Source organism: Saccoglossus kowalevskii, chromosome 4, assembly GCF_978046115.1.
Source record: "Saccoglossus kowalevskii chromosome 4, keSacKowa6.1, whole genome shotgun sequence".
Lineage (NCBI taxonomy): Eukaryota > Metazoa > Hemichordata > Enteropneusta > Harrimaniidae > Saccoglossus > Saccoglossus kowalevskii.
Genome location: NC_140644.1, coordinates 10,441,955 through 10,463,439, shown reverse-complemented (window position 1 = coordinate 10,463,439; position 21,485 = coordinate 10,441,955). Strand labels below are relative to the sequence as shown.

General features: G+C 33.8%; 1 protein-coding gene across 3 annotated transcripts in view; it reads left to right on the top strand.

The window, feature by feature from the left end:
- The window catches only part of LOC102801496 (calcium uptake protein 3, mitochondrial-like), a 98,228-nt gene that overhangs the window by 52,474 nt on the left and 24,269 nt on the right, over window positions 1–21,485 (top strand). For all 3 annotated transcript variants that reach the window (XM_085497751.1, XM_085497750.1, XM_085497749.1), the window contains exon 3: window positions 714–824. In XM_085497751.1, coding sequence (XP_085353877.1) covers window positions 714–824 — 111 coding nt within the window. The remainder of the gene's footprint in view (window positions 1–713; window positions 825–21,485) is intronic.

Genomic DNA, 21,485 nt, shown 5'->3' with positions numbered 1-21,485 from the left:
TAGCAGTTTATTGGAGATGTACTACTTATAGGGCATATATGGTTACAGGTATATAGTTTCATGGGTACCATAATGCTTAATTAGAAATGTATCTCCTACAGAAGTACATGCAAACGACTGCATGTATTGTATACTCAATCATATAAATATGACTTATTTAGACCATAGACACAAAACTGTCATTTACATTTATAGTAGATGATGTTATGGTATCATAACTTTCAATGCAATAAATAAAATAGAATTTTAAAGTCGATTACTAAAACATTGCACTAGATGTTACTCAAGTTCATTGTGAAGGCCAGTTTAACCAACACAATTATTGAGACAATGCACCAATCAAAGCAAAGGACGACATTAAACGTTACAAGGCAACTAACTAGCTGCCTGAAAAACTGACGTGAGGATTTTCTCAGGCATTGGATATAATGCTTGGTGCATTGCCCCATGAACTGCCTTGTGTAATATGGCCTTTAGTAAGCCTGTTTATCTTAAGAATACCCACAGCGGGCAAGGTAACCACAGTTTTACTATGTTTTCTGTTAGTACCATTGTAGGCACAGGTGACATCTCCCCATGCAGATTAGTTTGCTTTAATTGATGCATTCACTTTATGCCATACCAGATGGGGTTAGCAGAAAACAATGTACAAACATAGCATAACAATGACTGAAATCTTATATTTTTTCTGTTTCTGTTTTATGTACAATCAGCTCGTATTGGCAGAGTTCGTTTAACAGAGAAGGAAGTGACCAAGATGTTACACAGCACACCGACTAAACGCAAGGCATCATCTAAATTATTTAGACAGTTAAATGATAAAGGTAAGAACAACATTCAATTATTTGTAGGGATATGATTAAAAAATATTTGGTTTTGGTATTTTGTGCATTACATTTAATGCCTTCATAAGTTTGTGCTTGTGAATCCCCTATTAGATGTAGTTATTCAGACTTACTATTGACATCACCCATGGTAGGTTATTTAAAATTATCTATAGATGTAATATTTCACTTTTTGATTCAAATTGGCCGTAATATTACAATAATAATAAAACTGTCTGTATATTTGTTTTACTGCTATCTCAAAAAGCAATAATCATATTTCAATAAATAATGGTATGTACAATCTCTGGAAAAACATACAGATGTTTTAGGTTGAAATCTATAATACTATATTCTTATGTTTTACTGTTGGTCTATGATATTAATTTTCACCATGGACAATTCCTTTATTCTCATCAATCAAGACATATTTTTCCTGTATGAGAATATCATTACATGTGTTTTAATACTTTTTTACTACATGATATTTGCTAATGAGTGGTCGAAAAATCAAGTCATTGAGCTTGGACTTGGATTCCTGGGATCATGTCATGTTTTGATTCACAGTACCTAGTGGTTAGCGGTATAGTGAGCTGTTGCCTGTCATATCATGTTGAAATCTGGCGATGTCCCTGTCTGCTAATTGTTAATGACAAAAATAAAACCCTCGTGAATGTAATATATATTGAGCTATATTGATAAATGACACTACATTGTGTGTGTAATACGCTTGGTTTCACTTTCATTTCAATTTTATTCATTGAAGATACATCCCAGACCTTATGTCAGTATTCATGATGGGACCCCCAAATTTCAGCAACTAGTACGTCATATGATAATATTTCATCACTGGGTCTTTTATAACCCTTCCACTTAATACAATACATGTATTAACTGGTAAAAATTCTGAACTTGTTACAAAACTAATTTATCAAAATGCCTCCCTTGACTGTATCAATTGCCAGCTGGACAATGGTGACATTGAACAGACCAATGCAACAGCCATACCCATAGTACATTGCAAGTTAATATTTCATCACTTAATACAATACATGTATGAACTGGTAAAAATTCTGAACTTGTTACAAAACTAATTTATCAAAATGCCTCCCTTGACTGTATCAATTGCCAGCTGGACAATGGTGACATTGAACAGACCAATGCAACAGCCATACCCATAGTACATTGCAAGTTAATATTTCATCACTGTTAGTTTTACATTGAGATGAATAGTAATTACTTTTGATATTCAACTCAGTTTTCATAACATAATGCATATTTCAGACTCATTAGTTCTCTTTTATAAGACATTACACTCTACTGATTGGACTGGTAAAACCATGTAATGTGTTTTGTGTGTACCCAGTGTAATAGGAATCTGTAATTTTAGACGGCACTGCTCACCTTAGTTATTATATAAGTACATCAATGCTGAAACCTGTAAAGTTCCAAACTTCAATCTGAAGTTTCACTGTTGACCTGAGTGACATTCTGGTCATTCCTTCAGTGTGTATTTCTTCATCTCTTAGTGCAGATAGATCGCCACATTGTTCCCAACTCTCAATGTTGACAAATACATTACAACACTCGCAACCAAAAACATTCTTCTGTTACTGCTGATCACAGTCCTTCTATAGATTGGTCTGGAATCCACTGTTGTTAGAGGTGTGAATTACTTCAATTTTATATACAATTCTTGGTTCGAGTACCTCAAAGTGCGTGACTTAAATTGATATTCCGATAGTTTGAAATCAGTATAATATCATGTGCTGGTTCAAGTTGGATTTTGATTCATATAGTGTGCATATCGGCTCCATAGTGATTGTGCGTATGTATATTTTGATCATGTCAGTTATATGAATATGGGCAAACCATGCAGTTTAGTTGCCTTTATAATTTAATATGAACATAGAAATTACAAGTCTTGCATACGAACACTTCATGCTGAACACAAACGAAAAACTTTTATAAAATCATACTTCATACCACAGTCTCTATTACAATTGTATGCGAAAATGTAAGTATCATTAAACCAAATAATTTGAAACTTGCATGAGATCTCACTTGTCGTTTTCACATAGATTTTCTCATTTGCTGCTCAAAAGAGCAGTCTCAGTTACATGTACATGAGCACTGTAAGTTAACTTAGATATTGAAAGTCTGTTTAAATCACAAACATATTTTGATTGCACTTCACCTCTAGAGGCGGTGGGGTGGGGGGGGGGGCATACTTACATGTACCTCAGTCTAGGGCTTTTTAACATTGTTTTTTTTTTCCAGAAATTTTGGCTTTAGAAATTATGTTGCCTCAAAATACTGAATTCAATGAATTCAACCACTGTTTAGATATATGCAAATTTAAAATAAAAGGTTGTAGTTATTCAGCTGTACATGTAGCTTCTACTCTTTGCAACAAGTGTGTTACACTGAGGATAGAAACTCCTATATGCAGAAGGGCTGCAACCCTTCCTGACTGGACACTGACAAGTGAACAGCAAGTAAAATCTGTATTAGAAGCTGCGTCTTCTATTAAATGCAACAGAGGGGATGTGAGACCCTGACACATTGTTACTGCTACAAAATTTCACCGTTTTCACTGTCTCGCTAAAATTGTTCTCCCATGAAACTAAAACATTTTACAGTATATTTACAGTATAGCATGATTAGTTGCCGATTCATATTGGACAAGTAATGAGACTGCCATGCAAACAAACTAAGCCAAGCGCTGTATGAAACAAATTGAACTGAGAGAAGTAATGTTTGGCTATGTGAATCAAATGTGTATGCATCCAACGGCCCGACTTGGAATCGATAGTAAATTTGTAAATAGCGTTTGAGTACAGTATGAGTCAGAACTACTTGACATGCTTGTTTATGTATTCCTCCTGGGATACATTGCATGCTAAATGAGTCATCACATATTATGTTGGATCTCCTCCAACTCTATCAAGACAGTGGTGACTTAATGTCACATCAAAGTTTTTGTTTATCAGCAATTGTCATATTATATAATTGAATAGCGAAAGTCTTGTAACATATGATGCCAAATGTTACAATAGCAATTTGGTTTTGGTTAAAAGAAATTCTTTTTTATATATATCATTCCATTAAATTGTACAAAAGAGAGTAAAGTTTTGTGTAAAGTCAATTATCTGCCTAACTTTCTCACTTTCTCAATTGATCCCAGTAAATCATTCACAAATTTTTGTGATGAATCACATACGTGTACGTCATTCATATTTAAAGTTTTTACCAAGAAAGAAGAATGTGTTTCCAAGAAAACAAATACAAAATAATCTAAAAAGGGTTCATTTCGGAACATTTACCATAGATAACATGGATATGAATAACATGGATAACTTATACTAATATTTCAAATTCTCCCATTTTTCATGACAGTCATATGTATCTTTTTTTTAGCATAGGTCACCAAACAAAATTGTTAGATATGATTGAATGTTTCTGTTATAGGAACCAATTATAAACTATTCAAAAAATGCAATTTACAAGGTTGTTTTGTGGAAAACTTAGAAACTTAGTTCAATAACCATAAATTTTTATTTCAGATTTTTGAACAATACAATAATCCAACCCCTCTTGCAGAATTTCAAGGATTTCTGAGTATGAGCAAACTACCTCAAAATTCATACAACCTCCAAACTTGATATAGATATAATGAGAACTTTTTATTCCTGATAACTTTGTACACCAAGTGCGTATTATAACTGAACTTCTACATAGTAGTAATAAACGTTGTTGAAGACAACAGACAAAGATGAATCATCAAGCCGTTGACATCCACAGGTCTGGAAAGTTCAGAATACAAAAACAATTTTTCCTCATTTACGTGTTAAGTCCTCTGGGTACTTCTCACTGACTCATACTTCTTGCTAATTTTAGATGTTGTAGTGTTTCCGATACGCTTTTAAACCCCAATATCCTACTTATGTCTATATAGTTAGAGATCAACTGGAATTAACTAATATAAATATTTTGCAGCACAAATACATCTCTGCTTAGTGTCATGAATGAATTTTAGATCAGGTTTTGTCTGTTAGTTTTATTTCAATACAAGTAGGATAAATTGATAAAATAAGTATTTTGGCTTTCTGTAACTATCAATGAATTACTGTAGCTGCATTAATTTTCCATCAAATTTTGTAGCAGTGAAAATTACAGTCAGCGACTTTGAAAAAATGCATTACAAATGCCTTAGAATCTTCAAATCAAGAACATTTCTAGCAGCGAAAATTAGTCAGTGACTTTGAAAAAATGCATTACAAATGTTTTAGAATCTTAAATCGAGACCATTTGTAGCAGCGAAAATTACAGTCAGCGACTTTGAAAAAATGCATTACAAATGTTTTAGAATCTTCAAATTGAGAACATTTCTAGCAGCGAAAATTAAGCATTTTACAGTATTACAAAACTAGCGGTTGATCATGATGGAGTCATGTGACAATAAAATGTCGACACCACAACCTGCGAAAACGTACAACGTACAAATAAAGTCTCTGACAAGTTCTTGAAATCAAAGTTTTTTGAGAATTAGGCACAAAAAAGAACCAGATGAGCTAAATTGGGAAAAAAGTCTGATATCATATCTCCATATTTTAGTTGCATGTATGGTGAAAAAAATCACATGTTGTACGCTCATAATAAGATAGGTACTCTTAATTGTATGCTGATGATTACTCTTTATTATTGCTTTAACATGGATTTTTCTAGAAATTTTTTTCAAAAAATCCTTGCATTTTTTAGTTTTCATCTGGTTAATAATAATGAAAAGTTGATGACATATGTTCTAATCAATTATTAAGTGACATTTTGAAACAACATATTGTGATAATTAGTTTGTCTCTATATATTAAGTTAAATATCAACAAATGTTGTTAATGCATCCGGCAAAACAGTATAATCCATTTATGGAACTTTTTCTAAAGTGTAACATTTATGATACCCCCCCTCCGCACTTTTCTGTAGCATGTACATGTAACTGAAATAATATAACTGAAGGCAGAATGTTTTTGCATAAATGTTAGTGTATGTCTAAATTATGATCACAAGAAAGAAAATGTCATAATCATAATCACTTTATTGGGTTACTATTAATAATGTATAAGTGTAATAGTTTATTTCTTCAAAATATTTTTCTTAAAGATTTTTTTGTCTCCTATTTTGAAGTTGTTCCCTATTTTTATTAATGTTTGTATTGTATTTTTTTTTTAAATTTTTGTTTATTGTCATGTATCGATTTTCATCCATTGCAATGTATGTTAAGATTATTATCATATGATTACTGCAAAGTATGCACTCAACTACCAATTAGACGATACAATCACTACGATACTGTTTTATGCATACTTTGCATACTGTAGTAAGGAATAGCTATGTTAACCCAGAGTCCTTTGGTATTCACCGACCAGTAGTAATTGAAATATGGTTTTAATTCAAAACTTAGAATGCACTTTTTTCTTATATTCTTCAATATTTCTGGAAATGAACCCTAATTTTGGAGCCAACAGACAAAATGTGAGACAATTTTCAGTTTTTACTCAAAAAATTTGGCTATTTTTGCCCCAGTCTTCTGAAGGAAAGTGCAGACTATAAATAGGAGTATTTTGTGAATTTGTGATGAAAAGATGGAACTGGTGGTGAAATGGTTAATAATACTAATGGCAGTTTGGGTTGGTAAATATTGTTAATTGCTTTAATTTCACAAGGGACCAATTTGTTGCAGTGATAATTTCTCTGGAGCCGTACAATGTCATTGATTATCATGAAATTTTGTTTTCACAAATGCCATAAAATGATAAAATCATGAAAATTAAGCGGTTTACAGTATACTGCAAATACAAGTGCACATGTAGAGGCATGCTTGCTACTTGATTGATTAATTGGCTGATCCTAACCATTCTAACATTTCAGTTTCAAGAGTATTATAATCACTTGACTTGAACAGGTAACGTAAAATAACACTTGAAGTGAAATAGAGAAACAAATCGGTGTGTTGTTCCATCTCTACTACTTCCTCTATACAAATCCGGAGGTAGAGCACCTACTGAAAGAGATTAATGTTTTGTTTGAAAGCAGAGTTGTTTTTAGAACACTTGATGTTTGAGTGCAATCTAATATCTAAACAGAGGTTGGTTTCACCCTACAGAAATCACATTCAATAATTTATTATTGTTGGTACTTGTCTCCCTTTACTTAAATGAGGTTCACCAGAAAGGCATTCTGCTCGGTTGTGTTAGGTATGTACATAAATTAGAAATGCAACATGTTTTCTGATTTAATGAGTTTGTTTATTCTCACTTTAGTTACAGTCTGTAAACTCTGTAAGAGGGCTTCTCAGTTCTCCTGTTTTAGTTTTTAGTGATCTTCAACTCAAAACACAATTGGTCTTTCTACTCATTTATTTGTGTTTGTGGTAGAGCGTGGCAACTGTTTGCTCCATGTGTGCTCAAGCAAGCAGCAGTGCAAATTGGCAAACCTATTTTGTTTTTCTTCATCAAGGCAAGCATGAAGGAAAGTTGTGTGTTATACCAGCTGTGGTCTAGTTCTAGAAAGGTACTTGTCTTCACCTTCACTGGGGATAAGTTATATTTTGTTGAACAAATCACCTACGACATTGTACGCATAAAGATTCCAAACATTTGAGATTTTGGGTTTTCTCCAAGAAATCGCTATTTGGACGATAACTCTTGTCACCATCCCACTTGTGGTTGATTTATGTGTGTATGTTTTATTCATGTGTACAACATGTATAAATTAAATTATTTTTGTATAAAACCCAGAAAATTGGAAATTCCTAGAATGCACTATTGTTGTGCTTTCCGTCAGAATGATTCCCAGCTTTTAGAACACAGTTACCTAAGAGTTTATTTTGTTTGAATAAAACTAGTGTTAACCACTTAAATTTTGCAAGAGATAGATTTTCCCGGATTTCATGAGTTTTGAAATTTCGCAGTGAAAACTTCTCTGGGGTTCTATGACACCGATTGTTAGTGGCGTTTGTAAAATGTTGTCTTCATGAATGACATAAAATCGTGAAAATTCAAAACAGTAAAATTATACATTCTACAGTATCGGTGGTTATTACATAACCTAGTGAATGATCAAAATGGGTTCATGCGACTTCAAACATGTTGGCTCCGATTTGTGAAGATTTCAGATTCCACAAATGCACAATTAAGCATGACTAGTCCTTGAAATTCAAAATTTGTGGGGATTAGGCATGGAATTTCCTCATAGACTTTAGGAGTTACTGAAGAAAATGTGAAAACAAGGTTTGATGACAAGGTTGTGAGCTCATTCTGTTGAAAGTTTTGACGTATGAGAAATCTGTATTAAATTATACTGTTTGTTTAAAGTTGTAAAACCTGAGATCGTTTCTTCAACATTCTTCAAATGATAGAATCAAAATACTAGTTCATTTGATTCTAGTAATAGTACAGAATTCCGACTAAAATCAGGTGAAAACATTTTTATGTACAAAATAAATAAGACAATAATTAACACCTGTAAGGTGTCTCATAATTAATTATTCACATTTTTGGCTTCATTCAATCAATTAAAATATTTGATACGATAAATAGGTTGTACATACCTATTTTATACTTACTTTTATACTCATCATCATTTTTACACTGATTTTACTAATTATCACTTCTACACTGATTTCACTTGTCATTGACGAACCAAGTCCACTGATTTTTGTTATGCTGATTTCACTTGTCACTGATGAACCAAGTCCACTGATTTTTGTTACGCTGATTTCACTTGTCACTGATGAACCAAGTCCACTGATTTTTGTTACGCTGATTTCACTAATTATCACTTCTACTATGATGTCACTTCTACACTGATTTCACTTGTCACTGACGAACCAAGTCCACTGATTTTTGTTACAGTGATTTCACTAATTATCACTTCTACTATGATATCACTAGTTGTCACTTCTACACTGATTTCACTTGTCATTGACGAACCAAGTCCACTGATTTTTGTTACACTGATTTCATTAATTATCACTTCTACTATGATATCACGAGTTGTCACTTCTACACTGATTTCACTTGTCGCTGACGAACCAAGTCCACTGATTTTTGTTACACTGATTTCACTAATTATCACTTCTATATGATATCACTAGTTGTCACTTCTACACTGATTTCACTTGTCATTGACGAACCAAGTTCACTGATTTTTGTTACACTGATTTGACTAATTATCACTTCTACTATGATATCACTAGTTGTCACTTCTACACTGATTTCACTTGTCATTGACGAACCAAGTTCACTGATTTTTGTTACACTGATTTGACTAATTATCACTTCTACTATGATACCACTAGTTGTCACTTCTACACTGATTTCACTTGTCACTGACGAACCAAGTCCACTGATTTTTGTTACACTGATTTCACTAATTATCATTTCTACTATGATACCACTAGTTGTCACTTCTACACTGATTTCACTTGTCATTGACGAACCAAGTTCACTGATTTTTGTTACACTGATTTGACTAATTATCACTTCTACTATGATATCACTAGTTGTCACTTCTACACAGATTTCACTTGTCACTGATGAACCAAGTCCACTAATTTTTGTTACACTGATTTCACTAGTCATTTCTGTTACATTTAATTTCCCCCATTTTTTGTTTCATTTCAATCAATTAAAATAAACAAGCCTAGCACCTCCAAATCCAACCAAATCCACTGGTCATCACTGGTGAACCAAATCCACTGGTCATCACTGGTGAACCAAATCCACTGGTTATCACTGGTGAACCAAATCCACTGGTTATCACTGGTAAACCAAATCCACTGGTTATCATTGATAAACCAATTTCACTGGTTATCATCACTGAACCAATTTCACTGGTTATCACCGATGAACCAATTTCACTGGTTATCATCATTGACCCAATTTCACTGGTTATCACTGTTGAACCAATTTCACTGGTCATCACTGATGAACCAATTTCACTGGCCGTCACTAATGAACCAATTTCACTGGTCATCACTGATGAACCAATTTCACTGGTCATCACTGATGAACCAATTTCACTGGTCATCACTGATGAACCAATTTCACTGGTTATCACTGATAAACCAATTTCACTGGTCATCACTGATAAACCAATTTCACTGGTTATCACTAATGAACAAATTTCACTAGTTATCACTAATGAACCAATTTCACTGGTCATCACTGATAAACCAATTTCACTGGTCATCACTGATAAACCAATTTCACTAGTTGTCACTAATGAACCAATTTCACTGATCATCACTGATAAACCAATTTCACTGGTCATCACTGATGAACCAATTTCACTAGTTGTCACTAATGAACCAATTTCACTGGTCATCACTGATAAACCAATTTCACTGGTCATCACTGATAAACCAATTTCACTGGTTATCACTAATGAACCAATTTCACTGGTCATCACTGATAAACCAATTTCACTGGTCATCACTGATGAACCAATTTCACTAGTTGTCACTAATGAACCAATTTCACTGGTCGTCACTGATTAACCAATTTCACTGGTCATCACTGATAAACCAATTTCACTGGTCATCACTGATAAACCAATTTCACTGGTTATCACTGATAAACCAATTTCACTGGTCATCACTGATAAACCAATTTCACTGGTCATCACTGATAAACCAATTTCACTGGTCATCACTGATGAACAAATTTCACTAGTTATCACTGATAAACCAATTTCACTAGTTACTGTTGAACCAATTTCACTGGTCATCACTGATGAACCAATTTCACTAGTTGTCACTAATGAACCAATTTCACTGGTCATCACTGATAAACCAATTTCACTGGTTATCACTGATAAACCAATTTCACTAGTTGTCACTAATGAACCAATTTCACTGGTCATCACTGATAAACCAATTTCACTAGTTGTCACTAATGAACCAATTTCACTGGTCATCACTGATAAACCAATTTCACTAGTTGTCACTAATGAACCAATTTCACTGGTCATCACTGATAAACCAATTTCACTGGTCATCACTGGTAAACCAATTTCACTGGTCATCACTGATAAACCAATTTCACTGGTCATCACTGATAAATCAATTTCACTGGTTATCACTGATAAACCAATTTCACTGGTCATCACTGATAAACAAATTTCACTAGTTATCACTGATAAACCAATTTCACTAGTTAGTGTTGAACCAATTTCACTGGTCATCACTGATGAACCAATTTCACTAGTTGTCACTAATGAACCAATTTCACTGGTCATCACTGATAAACCAATTTCACTGGTTATCACTGATAAACCAATTTCACTGGTTATCACTGATAAACCAATTTCACTGGTTATCACTGATAAACCAATTTCACTGGTCATCACTGATAAACCAATTTCACTGGTCATCACTGATAAACCAATTTCACTGGTCATCACTAATGAACCAATTTCACTGGTCATCACTGATAAACCAATTTCACTGGTCATCACTGATAAACCAATTTCACTGGTCATCACTGATAAACCAATTTCACTGGTCATCACTGATAAACCAATTTCACTGGTCATCACTGATAAACCAATTTCACTGGTCATCACTGATACACCAATTTCACTGGTCATCACTGATAAACCAATTTCACTGGTCATCACTGATGAACAAATTTCACTAGTTATCACTGATAAACCAATTTCACTGGTCAGTGTTGAACCAATTTCACTGGTCATCACTGATGAACCAATTTCACTAGTTGTCACTAATGAACCAATTTCACTGGTCATCACTGATAAACCAATTTCACTGGTCATCACTGATAAACCAATTTCACTGGTCATCACTGATAAACCAATTTCACTGGTCATCACTGATAAACCAATTTCACTGGTCATCACTGATGAACAAATTTCACTAGTTATCACTGATAAACCAATTTCACTAGTTAGTGTTGAACCAATTTCACTGGTCAGTGTTGAACCAATTTCACTGGTCATCACTGATGAACCAATTTCACTAGTTGTCACTAATGAACCAATTTCACTGGTCATCACTGATAAACCAATTTCACTGGTCATCACTGATAAACCAATTTCACTGGTCATCACTGATAAACCAATTTCACTGGTTATCACTGATAAACCAATTTCACTGGTTATCACTGATAAACCAATTTCACTGGTCATCACTGATGAACAAATTTCACTAGTTATCACTGATAAACCAATTTCACTGGTCATCACTGATGAACCAATTTCACTGGTCTTCACTGATGAACCAATTTCACTGGTCATCACTGATGAACCAATTTCACTGGTCATCACTGATGAACCAATTTCACTGGTCATCACTGATGAACCAATTTCACTGGTCATCACTGATGAACCAATTTCACTGGTCATCACTGATGAACCAATTTCACTGGTCATCACTGATGAACAAATTTCACTAGTTATCACTGATAAACCAATTTCACTAGTTAGTGTCGAACCAATTTCACTGGTCATCACTGATGAACCAATTTCACTAGTTGTCACTAATGAACCAATTTCACTGGTCATCACTGATAAACCAATTTCACTGGTCATCACTGATGAACCAATTTCACTAGTTGTCACTAATGAACCAATTTCACTGGTCATCACTGATAAACCAATTTCACTGGTCATCACTGATAAACCAATTTCACTGGTTATCACTGATAAACCAATTTCACTGGTCATCACTGATAAACCAATTTCACTGGTCATCACTGATAAACCAATTTCACTGGTTATCACTGATAAACCAATTTCACTAGTTATCACTGATAAACCAATTTCACTAGTTATCACTGATAAACCAATTTCACTGGTCATCACTGATGAACCAATTTCACTGGTCATCACTGATGAACCAATTTCACTGGTCATCACTGATGAACCAATTTCACTGGTCATCACTGATGAACCAATTTCACTAGTTGTCACTAATGAACTAATTTCACTGGTCATCACTGATAAACCAATTTCACTGGTTATCACTGATAAACCAATTTCACTGGTCATCACTAATGAACCAATTTCACTGGTCATCACTGATGAACCAATTTCACTGGTCATCACTGATAAACCAATTTCACTGGTCATCACTAATGAACCAATTTCACTGGTTATCACTGATAAACCAATTTCACTGGTCATCACTGATGAACCAATTTCACTAGTTGTCACTAATGAACCAATTTCACTGGTCATCACTGATAAACCAATTTCACTGGTTATCACTGATAAACCAATTTCACTGGTTATCACTGATAAACCAATTTCACTGGTCATCACTGATAAACCAATTTCACTGGTAATCACTGATGAACCAATTTCACTGGTCATCACTGATGAACCAATTTCACTGGTCATCACTGATGAACCAATTTCACTAGTTGTCACTAATGAACCAATTTCACTGGTCATCACTGATAAACCAATTTCACTGGTTATCACTGATAAACCAATTTCACTGGTCATCACTGATAAACCAATTTCACTGGTCATCACTGATAAACCAATTTCACTGGTCATCACTGATAAACCAATTTCACTGGTCATCACTGATAAACCAATTTCACTGGTCATCACTAATGAACCAATTTCACTGGTCATCACTAATGAACCAATTTCACTGGTCATCACTGATGAACCAATTTCACTAGTTATCACTGATGAACTAATTTCACTAGTTATCATTGATTAACCAATTTCACGGGTTGTCACTGATGAACCAATTTCACTGGTCATCACTAATGAACCAATTTCACTGGTCATCACTGATGAACCAATTTCACTAGTTGTCACTAATGAACCAATTTCACTGGTCATCACTGATGAACCAATTTCACTGGTTATCACTGATAAACCAATTTCACTGGTCATCACTAATGAACCAATTTCACTGGTCATCACTGATGAACCAATTTCACTGGTCATCACTGATGAACCAATTTCACTGGTCATCACTGATGAACCAATTTCACTGGTCATCACTAATGAACCAATTTCACTGGTTATCACTGATAAACCAATTTCACTGGTCATCACTGATGAACCAATTTCACTAGTTGTCACTAATGAACCAATTTCACTGGTCATCACTGATAAACCAATTTCACTGGTTATCACTGATAAACCAATTTCACTGGTCATCACTGATAAACCAATTTCACTGGTCATCACTGATAAACCAATTTCACTGGTCATCACTGATAAACCAATTTCACTGGTCATCACTAATGAACCAATTTCACTGGTCATCACTAATGAACCAATTTCACTGGTCATCACTGATGAACCAATTTCACTAGTTATCACTGATGAACTAATTTCACTAGTTATCATTGATTAACCAATTTCACGGGTTGTCACTGATGAACCAATTTCACTGGTCATCACTGATGAACCAATTTCACTGGTCATCACTGATAAACCAATTTCACTGGTCATCACTAATGAACCAATTTCACTGGTTATCACTGATAAACCAATTTCACTGGTCATCACTGATGAACCAATTTCACTAGTTGTCACTAATGAACCAATTTCACTGGTCATCACTGATAAACCAATTTCACTGGTTATCACTGATAAACCAATTTCACTGGTCATCACTGATAAACCAATTTCACTGGTCATCACTGATGAACCAATTTCACTGGTCATCACTGATAAACCAATTTCACTGGTCATCACTAATGAACCAATTTCACTGGTTATCACTGATAAACCAATTTCACTGGTCATCACTGATAAACCAATTTCACTGGTTATCACTGATAAACCAATTTCACTGGTCATCACTAATGAACCAATTTCACTGGTCATCACTGATGAACCAATTTCACTGGTCATCACTGATAAACCAATTTTACTGGTCATCACTAATGAACCAATTTCACTGGTCATCACTGATGAACCAATTTCACTAGTTGTCACTAATGAACCAATTTCACTGGTCATCACTGATAAACCAATTTCACTGGTCATCACTGATGAACCAATTTCACTGGTCATCACTGATGAACAAATTTCACTAGTTATCACTGATAAACCAATTTCACTAGTTGTCACTGTTGAACCAATTTCACTAGTTGTCACTAATGAACCAATTTCACTGGTCATCACTGATAAACTAATTTCACTGGTTATCACTGTTGAACCAATTTCACTAGTTGTCACTGTTGAACCAATTTCACTAGTTGTCACTAATGAACCAATTTCACTGGTCATCACTGATAAACCAATTTCACTGGTTATCACTGATGAACCAATTTCACTGGTCATCACTGATGAACTAATTTCACTGGTTATCACTGATGTACTAATTTTACTAGTTATCACTGATGAACTAATTTCACTAGTTATCATTGATTAACCAATTTCACGGGTTGTCACTGATGAACCAATTTCACTTGTTATCACTGATGAACCAATTTCACTGGTCATCACTGATGAACTAATTTCACTGGTTATCACTGATGAACTAATTTTACTAGTTATCACTGATGAACTAATTTCACTAGTTATCATTGATTAACCAATTTCACGGGTTGTCACTGATGAACCAATTTTAATTTTTACCTCCTGTTCCAAAATTTCTAATGCTAAACACCATGCAAAAAGTGGTGTTATGTTTGTCTTTGTTCAAAATTTTTAAATGTACTTGAAAATATCATCTTTACTTACTTGACCTGAATTTCATCTGAATATTCAATTTAATAAAGATGATTGCTGAAGGTCAAAGTCACTTAGTCTCCATCATCAACATTGATTTATTTAACTTCTAGGGAATGATTGACGTGATTTAATTGAGGGAGAGGATAGATTTCTCATGGGTGTTTTTAAAATATCTATAGTAGACTGGTCAAGTCATTTTCCATTCTACTGTTCGTCTAGCTCAAATACAATGAGTGATTTACTATCCTTCCATAGAAACCTTTAAAGTCTTATGTTGTGTGTTAAAATCATTTGAAGTGTTGTGGTATGTGCGCCCTTTTACAGTCCACAATATCAGTTTCATAGCATTGGTAGACTTTTCTCATTTAACTCTGTATCATAATAAATTAATTGTTCATATATCTCATTTGTTTTATGAACCATATTGCTGCTTTACAGTGGTATCTCTATGTGAACATATCAACTATATTTGCAGTGTTGCTGCTTTGTAGCTTTCTGTGGAATATTAATGCGAACATATTAACTATATATTGGTGTTTTGCAGTGTTGAACTGCTTTGTAGTGTTCTTTAAAACATATTGATGTCAACATATCAATTATATTGGTGTTCTGCAGTGTTGAACTGCTTTGTAGTGTTCTTTAGAACATATTGATGTCAACATATCAATTATATTGGTGTTCTGCAGTGTTGAGCTGCTTTGTAGTGTTCTTTAGAACATATTGATGTCAACATATCAATTATATTGGTGTTCTGCAGTGTTGAGCTGCTTTGTAGTGTTCTTTAGAACATATTGATGTCAACATATCAATTATATTAGTGTTCTGCAGTGTTGAGCTGCTTTGTAGTGTTCTTTAGAACATATTGAAGTCAACATATCAATTATATTAGTGTTCTGCAGTGTTGAACTGCTTTGTAGTGTTCTTTAGAACATATTGATGTCAACATATCAATTATATTAGTGTTCTGCAGTGTTGAGCTGCTTTGTAGTGTTCTTTAGAACATATTGAAGTCAACATATCAATTATATTAGTGTTCTGCAGTGTTGAACTGCTTTGTAGTGTTCTTTAGAACATATTGATGTCAACATATCAATTATATTAGTGTTCTGCAGTGTTGAACTGCTTTGTAGTGTTCTTTAGAACATATTGATGTCAACATATCAATTATATTGGTGTTCTGCAGTGTTGAGCTGCTTTGTAGTGTTCTTTAGAACATATTGATGTCAACATATCAATTATATTAGTGTTCTGCAGTGTTGAACTGCTTTGTAGTGTTCTTTAGAACATATTGATGTCAACATATCAATTATATTGGTGTTCTGCAGTGTTGAGCTGCTTTGTAGTGTTCTTTAGAACATATTGATGTCAACATATCAATTATATTAGTGTTCTGCAGTGTTGAGCTGCTTTGTAGTGTTCTTTAGAACATATTGAAGTCAACATATCAATTATATTGGTGTTCTGCAGTGTTGAGCTGCTTTGTAGTGTTCTTTAGAACATATTGATGTCAACATATCAATTATATTAGTGTTCTGCAGTGTTGAGCTGCTTTGTAGTGTTCTTTAGAACATATTGAAGTCAACATATCAATTATATTGGTGTTCTGCAGTGTTGAGCTGCATTGTAGTGTTCTTTAGAACATATTGATGTCAACATATCAATTATATTAGTGTTCTGCAGTGTTGAGCTGCTTTGTAGTGTTCTTTAGAACATATTGATGTCAACATATCAATTATATTAGTGTTCTGCAGTGTTGAACTGCTTTGTAGTGTTCTTTAGAACATATTGATGTCAACATATCAATTATATTGGTGTTCTGCAGTGTTGAGCTGCTTTGTAGTGTTCTTTAGAACATATTGATGTCAACATATCAATTATATTGGTGTTCTGCAGTGTTGAGCTGCATTGTAGTGTTCTTTAGAACATATTGATGTCAACATATCAATTATATTAGTGTTCTGCAGTGTTGAACTGCTTTGTAGTGTTCTTTAAAACATATTGATGTCAACATATCAATTATATTGGTGTTCTGCAGTGTTGAGCTGCTTTGTAGTGTTCTTTAGAACATATTGATGTCAACATATCAATTATATTAGTGTTCTGCAGTGTTGAGCTGCATTGTAGTGTTCTTTAGAACATATTGATGTCAACATATCAATTATATTAGTGTTCTGCAGTGTTGAACTGCTTTGTAGTGTTCTTTAGAACATATTGATGTCAACATATCAATTATATTAGTGTTCTGCAGTGTTGAACTGCATTGTAGTGTTCTTTAGAACATATTGATGTCAACATATCAATTATATTGGTGTTCTGCAGTGTTGAACTGCTTTGTAGTGTTCTTTAAAACATATTGATGTCAACATATCAATTATATTAGTGTTCTGCAGTGTTGAACTGCATTGTAGTGTTCTTTAGAACATATTGATGTCAACATATCAATTATATTGGTGTTCTGCAGTGTTGAACTGCTTTGTAGTGTTCTTTAGAACATATTGAAGTCAACATATCAATTATATTAGTGTTCTGCAGTGTTGAACTGCTTTGTAGTGTTCTTTAGAACATATTGATGTCAACATATCAATTATATTGGTGTTCTGCAGTGTTGAACTGCTTTGTAGTGTTCTTTAAAACATATTGATGTCAACATATCAATTATATTAGTGTTCTGCAGTGTTGAACTGCATTGTAGTGTTCTTTAGAACATATTGATGTCAACATATCAATTATATTGGTGTTCTGCAGTGTTGAACTGCTTTGTAGTGTTCTTTAAAACATATTGATGTCAACATATCAATTATATTGGTGTTCTGCAGTGTTGAGCTGCTTTGTAGTGTTCTTTAGAACATATTGATGTCAACATATCAATTATATTGGTGTTCTGCAGTGTTGAGCTGCTTTGTAGTGTTCTTTAGAACATATTGATATCAACATATCAATTATATTAGTGTTCTGCAGTGTTGAGCTGCTTTGTAGTGTTCTTTAGAACATATTGATATCAACATATCAATTATATTAGTGTTCTGCAGTGTTGAGCTGCATTGTAGTGTTCTTTAGAACATATTGATGTCAACATATCAATTATATTAGTGTTCTGCAGTGTTGAGCTGCATTGTAGTGTTCTTTAGAACATATTGATGTCAACATATCAATTATATTGGTGTTCTGCAGTGTTGAACTGCTTTGTAGTGTTCTTTAAAACATATTGATGTCAACATATCAATTATATTAGTGTTCTGCAGTGTTGAGCTGCATTGTAGTGTTCTTTAGAACATATTGATGTCAACATATCAATTATATTAGTGTTCTGCAGTGTTGAACTGCTTTGTAGTGTTCTTTAGAACATATTGAAGTCAACATATCAATTATATTGGTGTTCTGCAGTGTTGAACTGCTTTGTAGTGTTCTGTAGAACATATTGATGTCAACATATCAATTATATTGGTGTTCTGCAGTGTTGAGCTGCATTGTAGTGTTCTTTAAAACATATTGATGTCAACATATCAATTATATTGGTGCTCTGCAGTGTTGAGCTGCTTTGTAGTGTTCTGTAGAACATATTGATATCAACATATCAATTATATTGGTGTTCTGCAGTGTTGAGCTGCTTTGTAGTGTTCTGTAGAACATATTGATGTCAACATATCAATTATATTGGTGTTCTGCAGTGTTGAGCTGCATTGTAGTGTTCTTTAAAACATATTGATGTCAACATATCAATTATATTGGTGTTCTGCAGTGTTGAGCTGCATTGTAGTGTTCTTTAAAACATATTGATGTCAACATATCAATTATATTGGTGTTCTGCAGTGTTGAGCTGCTTTGTAGTGTTCTGTAGAACATATTGATATCAACATATCAATTATATTGGTGTTCTGCAGTGTTGAGCTGCTTTGTAGTGTTCTGTAGAACATATTGATGTCAACATATCAATTATATTGGTGTTCTGCAGTGTTGAGCTGCATTGTAGTGTTCTTTAAAACATATTGATATCAACATATCAATTATATTGGTGTTCTGCAGTGTTGAGCTGCATTGTAGTGTTCTTTAGAACATATTGATGTCAACATATCAATTATATTGGTGTTCTGCAGTGTTGAGCTGCATTGTAGTGTTCTTTAGAACATATTGATGTCAACATATCAATTATATTGGTGTTCTGCAGTGTTGAGCTGCTTTGTAGTGTTCTTTAGAACATATTGATGTCAACATATCAATTATATTGGTGTTCTGCAGTGTTGAGCTGCATTGTAGTGTTCTTTAGAACATATTGATGTCAACATATCAATTATATTGGTGTTCTGCAGTGTTGAGCTGCTTTGTAGTGTTCTTTAGAACATATTGATGTCAACATATCAATTATATTGGTGTTCTGCAGTGTTGAGCTGCATTGTAGTGTTCTTTAAAACATATTGATGTCAACATATCAATTATATTGGTGTTCTGCAGTGTTGAGCTGCTTTGTAGTGTTCTTTAGAACATATTGATGTCAACATATCAATTATATTAGTGTTCTGCAGTGTTGAGCTGCATTGTAGTGTTCTTTAGAACATATTGATGTCAACATATCAATTATATTAGTGTTCTGCAGTGTTGAACTGCTTTGTAGTGTTCTTTAGAACATATTGATGTCAACATATCAATTATATTGGTGTTCTGCAGTGTTGAGCTGCATTGTAGTGTTCTTTAAAACATATTGATGTCAACATATCAATTATATTAGTGTTCTGCAGTGTTGAACTGCTTTGTAGTGTTCTTTAGAACATATTGATGTCAACATATCAATTATATTGGTGTTCTGCAGTGTTGAGCTGCATTGTAGTGTTCTTTAAAACATATTGATGTCAACATATCAATTATATTGGTGTTCTGCAGTGTTGAGCTGCTTTGTAGTGTTCTTTAGAACATATTGATGTCAACATATCAATTATATTGGTGTTCTGCAGTGTTGAGCTGCTTTGTAGTGTTCTTTAGAACATATTGATGTCAACATATCAATTATATTAGTGTTCTGCAGTGTTGAGCTGCATTGTAGTGTTCTTTAAAACATATTGATGTCAACATATCAATTATATTAGTGTTTTGCCATGTTGTTGCATTATACTGTTCACGGTGTGTTTAGTTTTGTCATGGCTCCAACAATGGGCAGTTATACTTCCCCATCAGTGCACCATTGAAGTCAGATTATTACTCTTTGTTGCATTCTCATTACAAGTGACTATCTCACCTTTTTATCTCAATCCCTCTATAAAACCGGTATTATTTGTTTTTAATGGACAAAGGGGTACCTGAAATGTAGTCGAGCATTGCATACATACCCACGGTATCCATTGCCAGCATGTCCCCGTGTATTAGCCATTGTACTTATAAGTGCTCCACAGTACAAGCGTATGTAATCTTTTTAATCAAAATACAAATTCCAGGGTTATCAGTAAATATTTAGGACTTAACGATGCATTGATTGAAGAGAAAGAAAAGAGTGGAGTAATTTTGCCAGTGTAGTGTTTATTCATGAGTATTGCTGCATGCAAGTCATTCTGTCAACCCTTGCCAATTTACCAAAAGTCAATATTTTTGTAGGCATTTATTTCGGTTATAGGTAATGACCCGGCTTTCACCTCACGTTTAATCAGTCACCACCTGAGGTATTGTGTGGGGGCATTTAACAAATGTGCATATTCTTACTGCGTCAAGACTACTTAGTCGATTCTAGTCTGGGATGGCAATTGATATGCTGAATGAACAGCAATGTTCAATGATGAAATTTATCAAACTTTAAACTGTAGAGGGCATAGTATACTTTTCATGAATACAATTTGAAACTTTAGAGGGCGCTGATTACAAAAACAGTGACTACTGGTACTGTGGAAAAGGAAATATTTGAGCGCATTTAGCTGCCAGAAAAATCAGCAAAAATACAAATAATTAAGC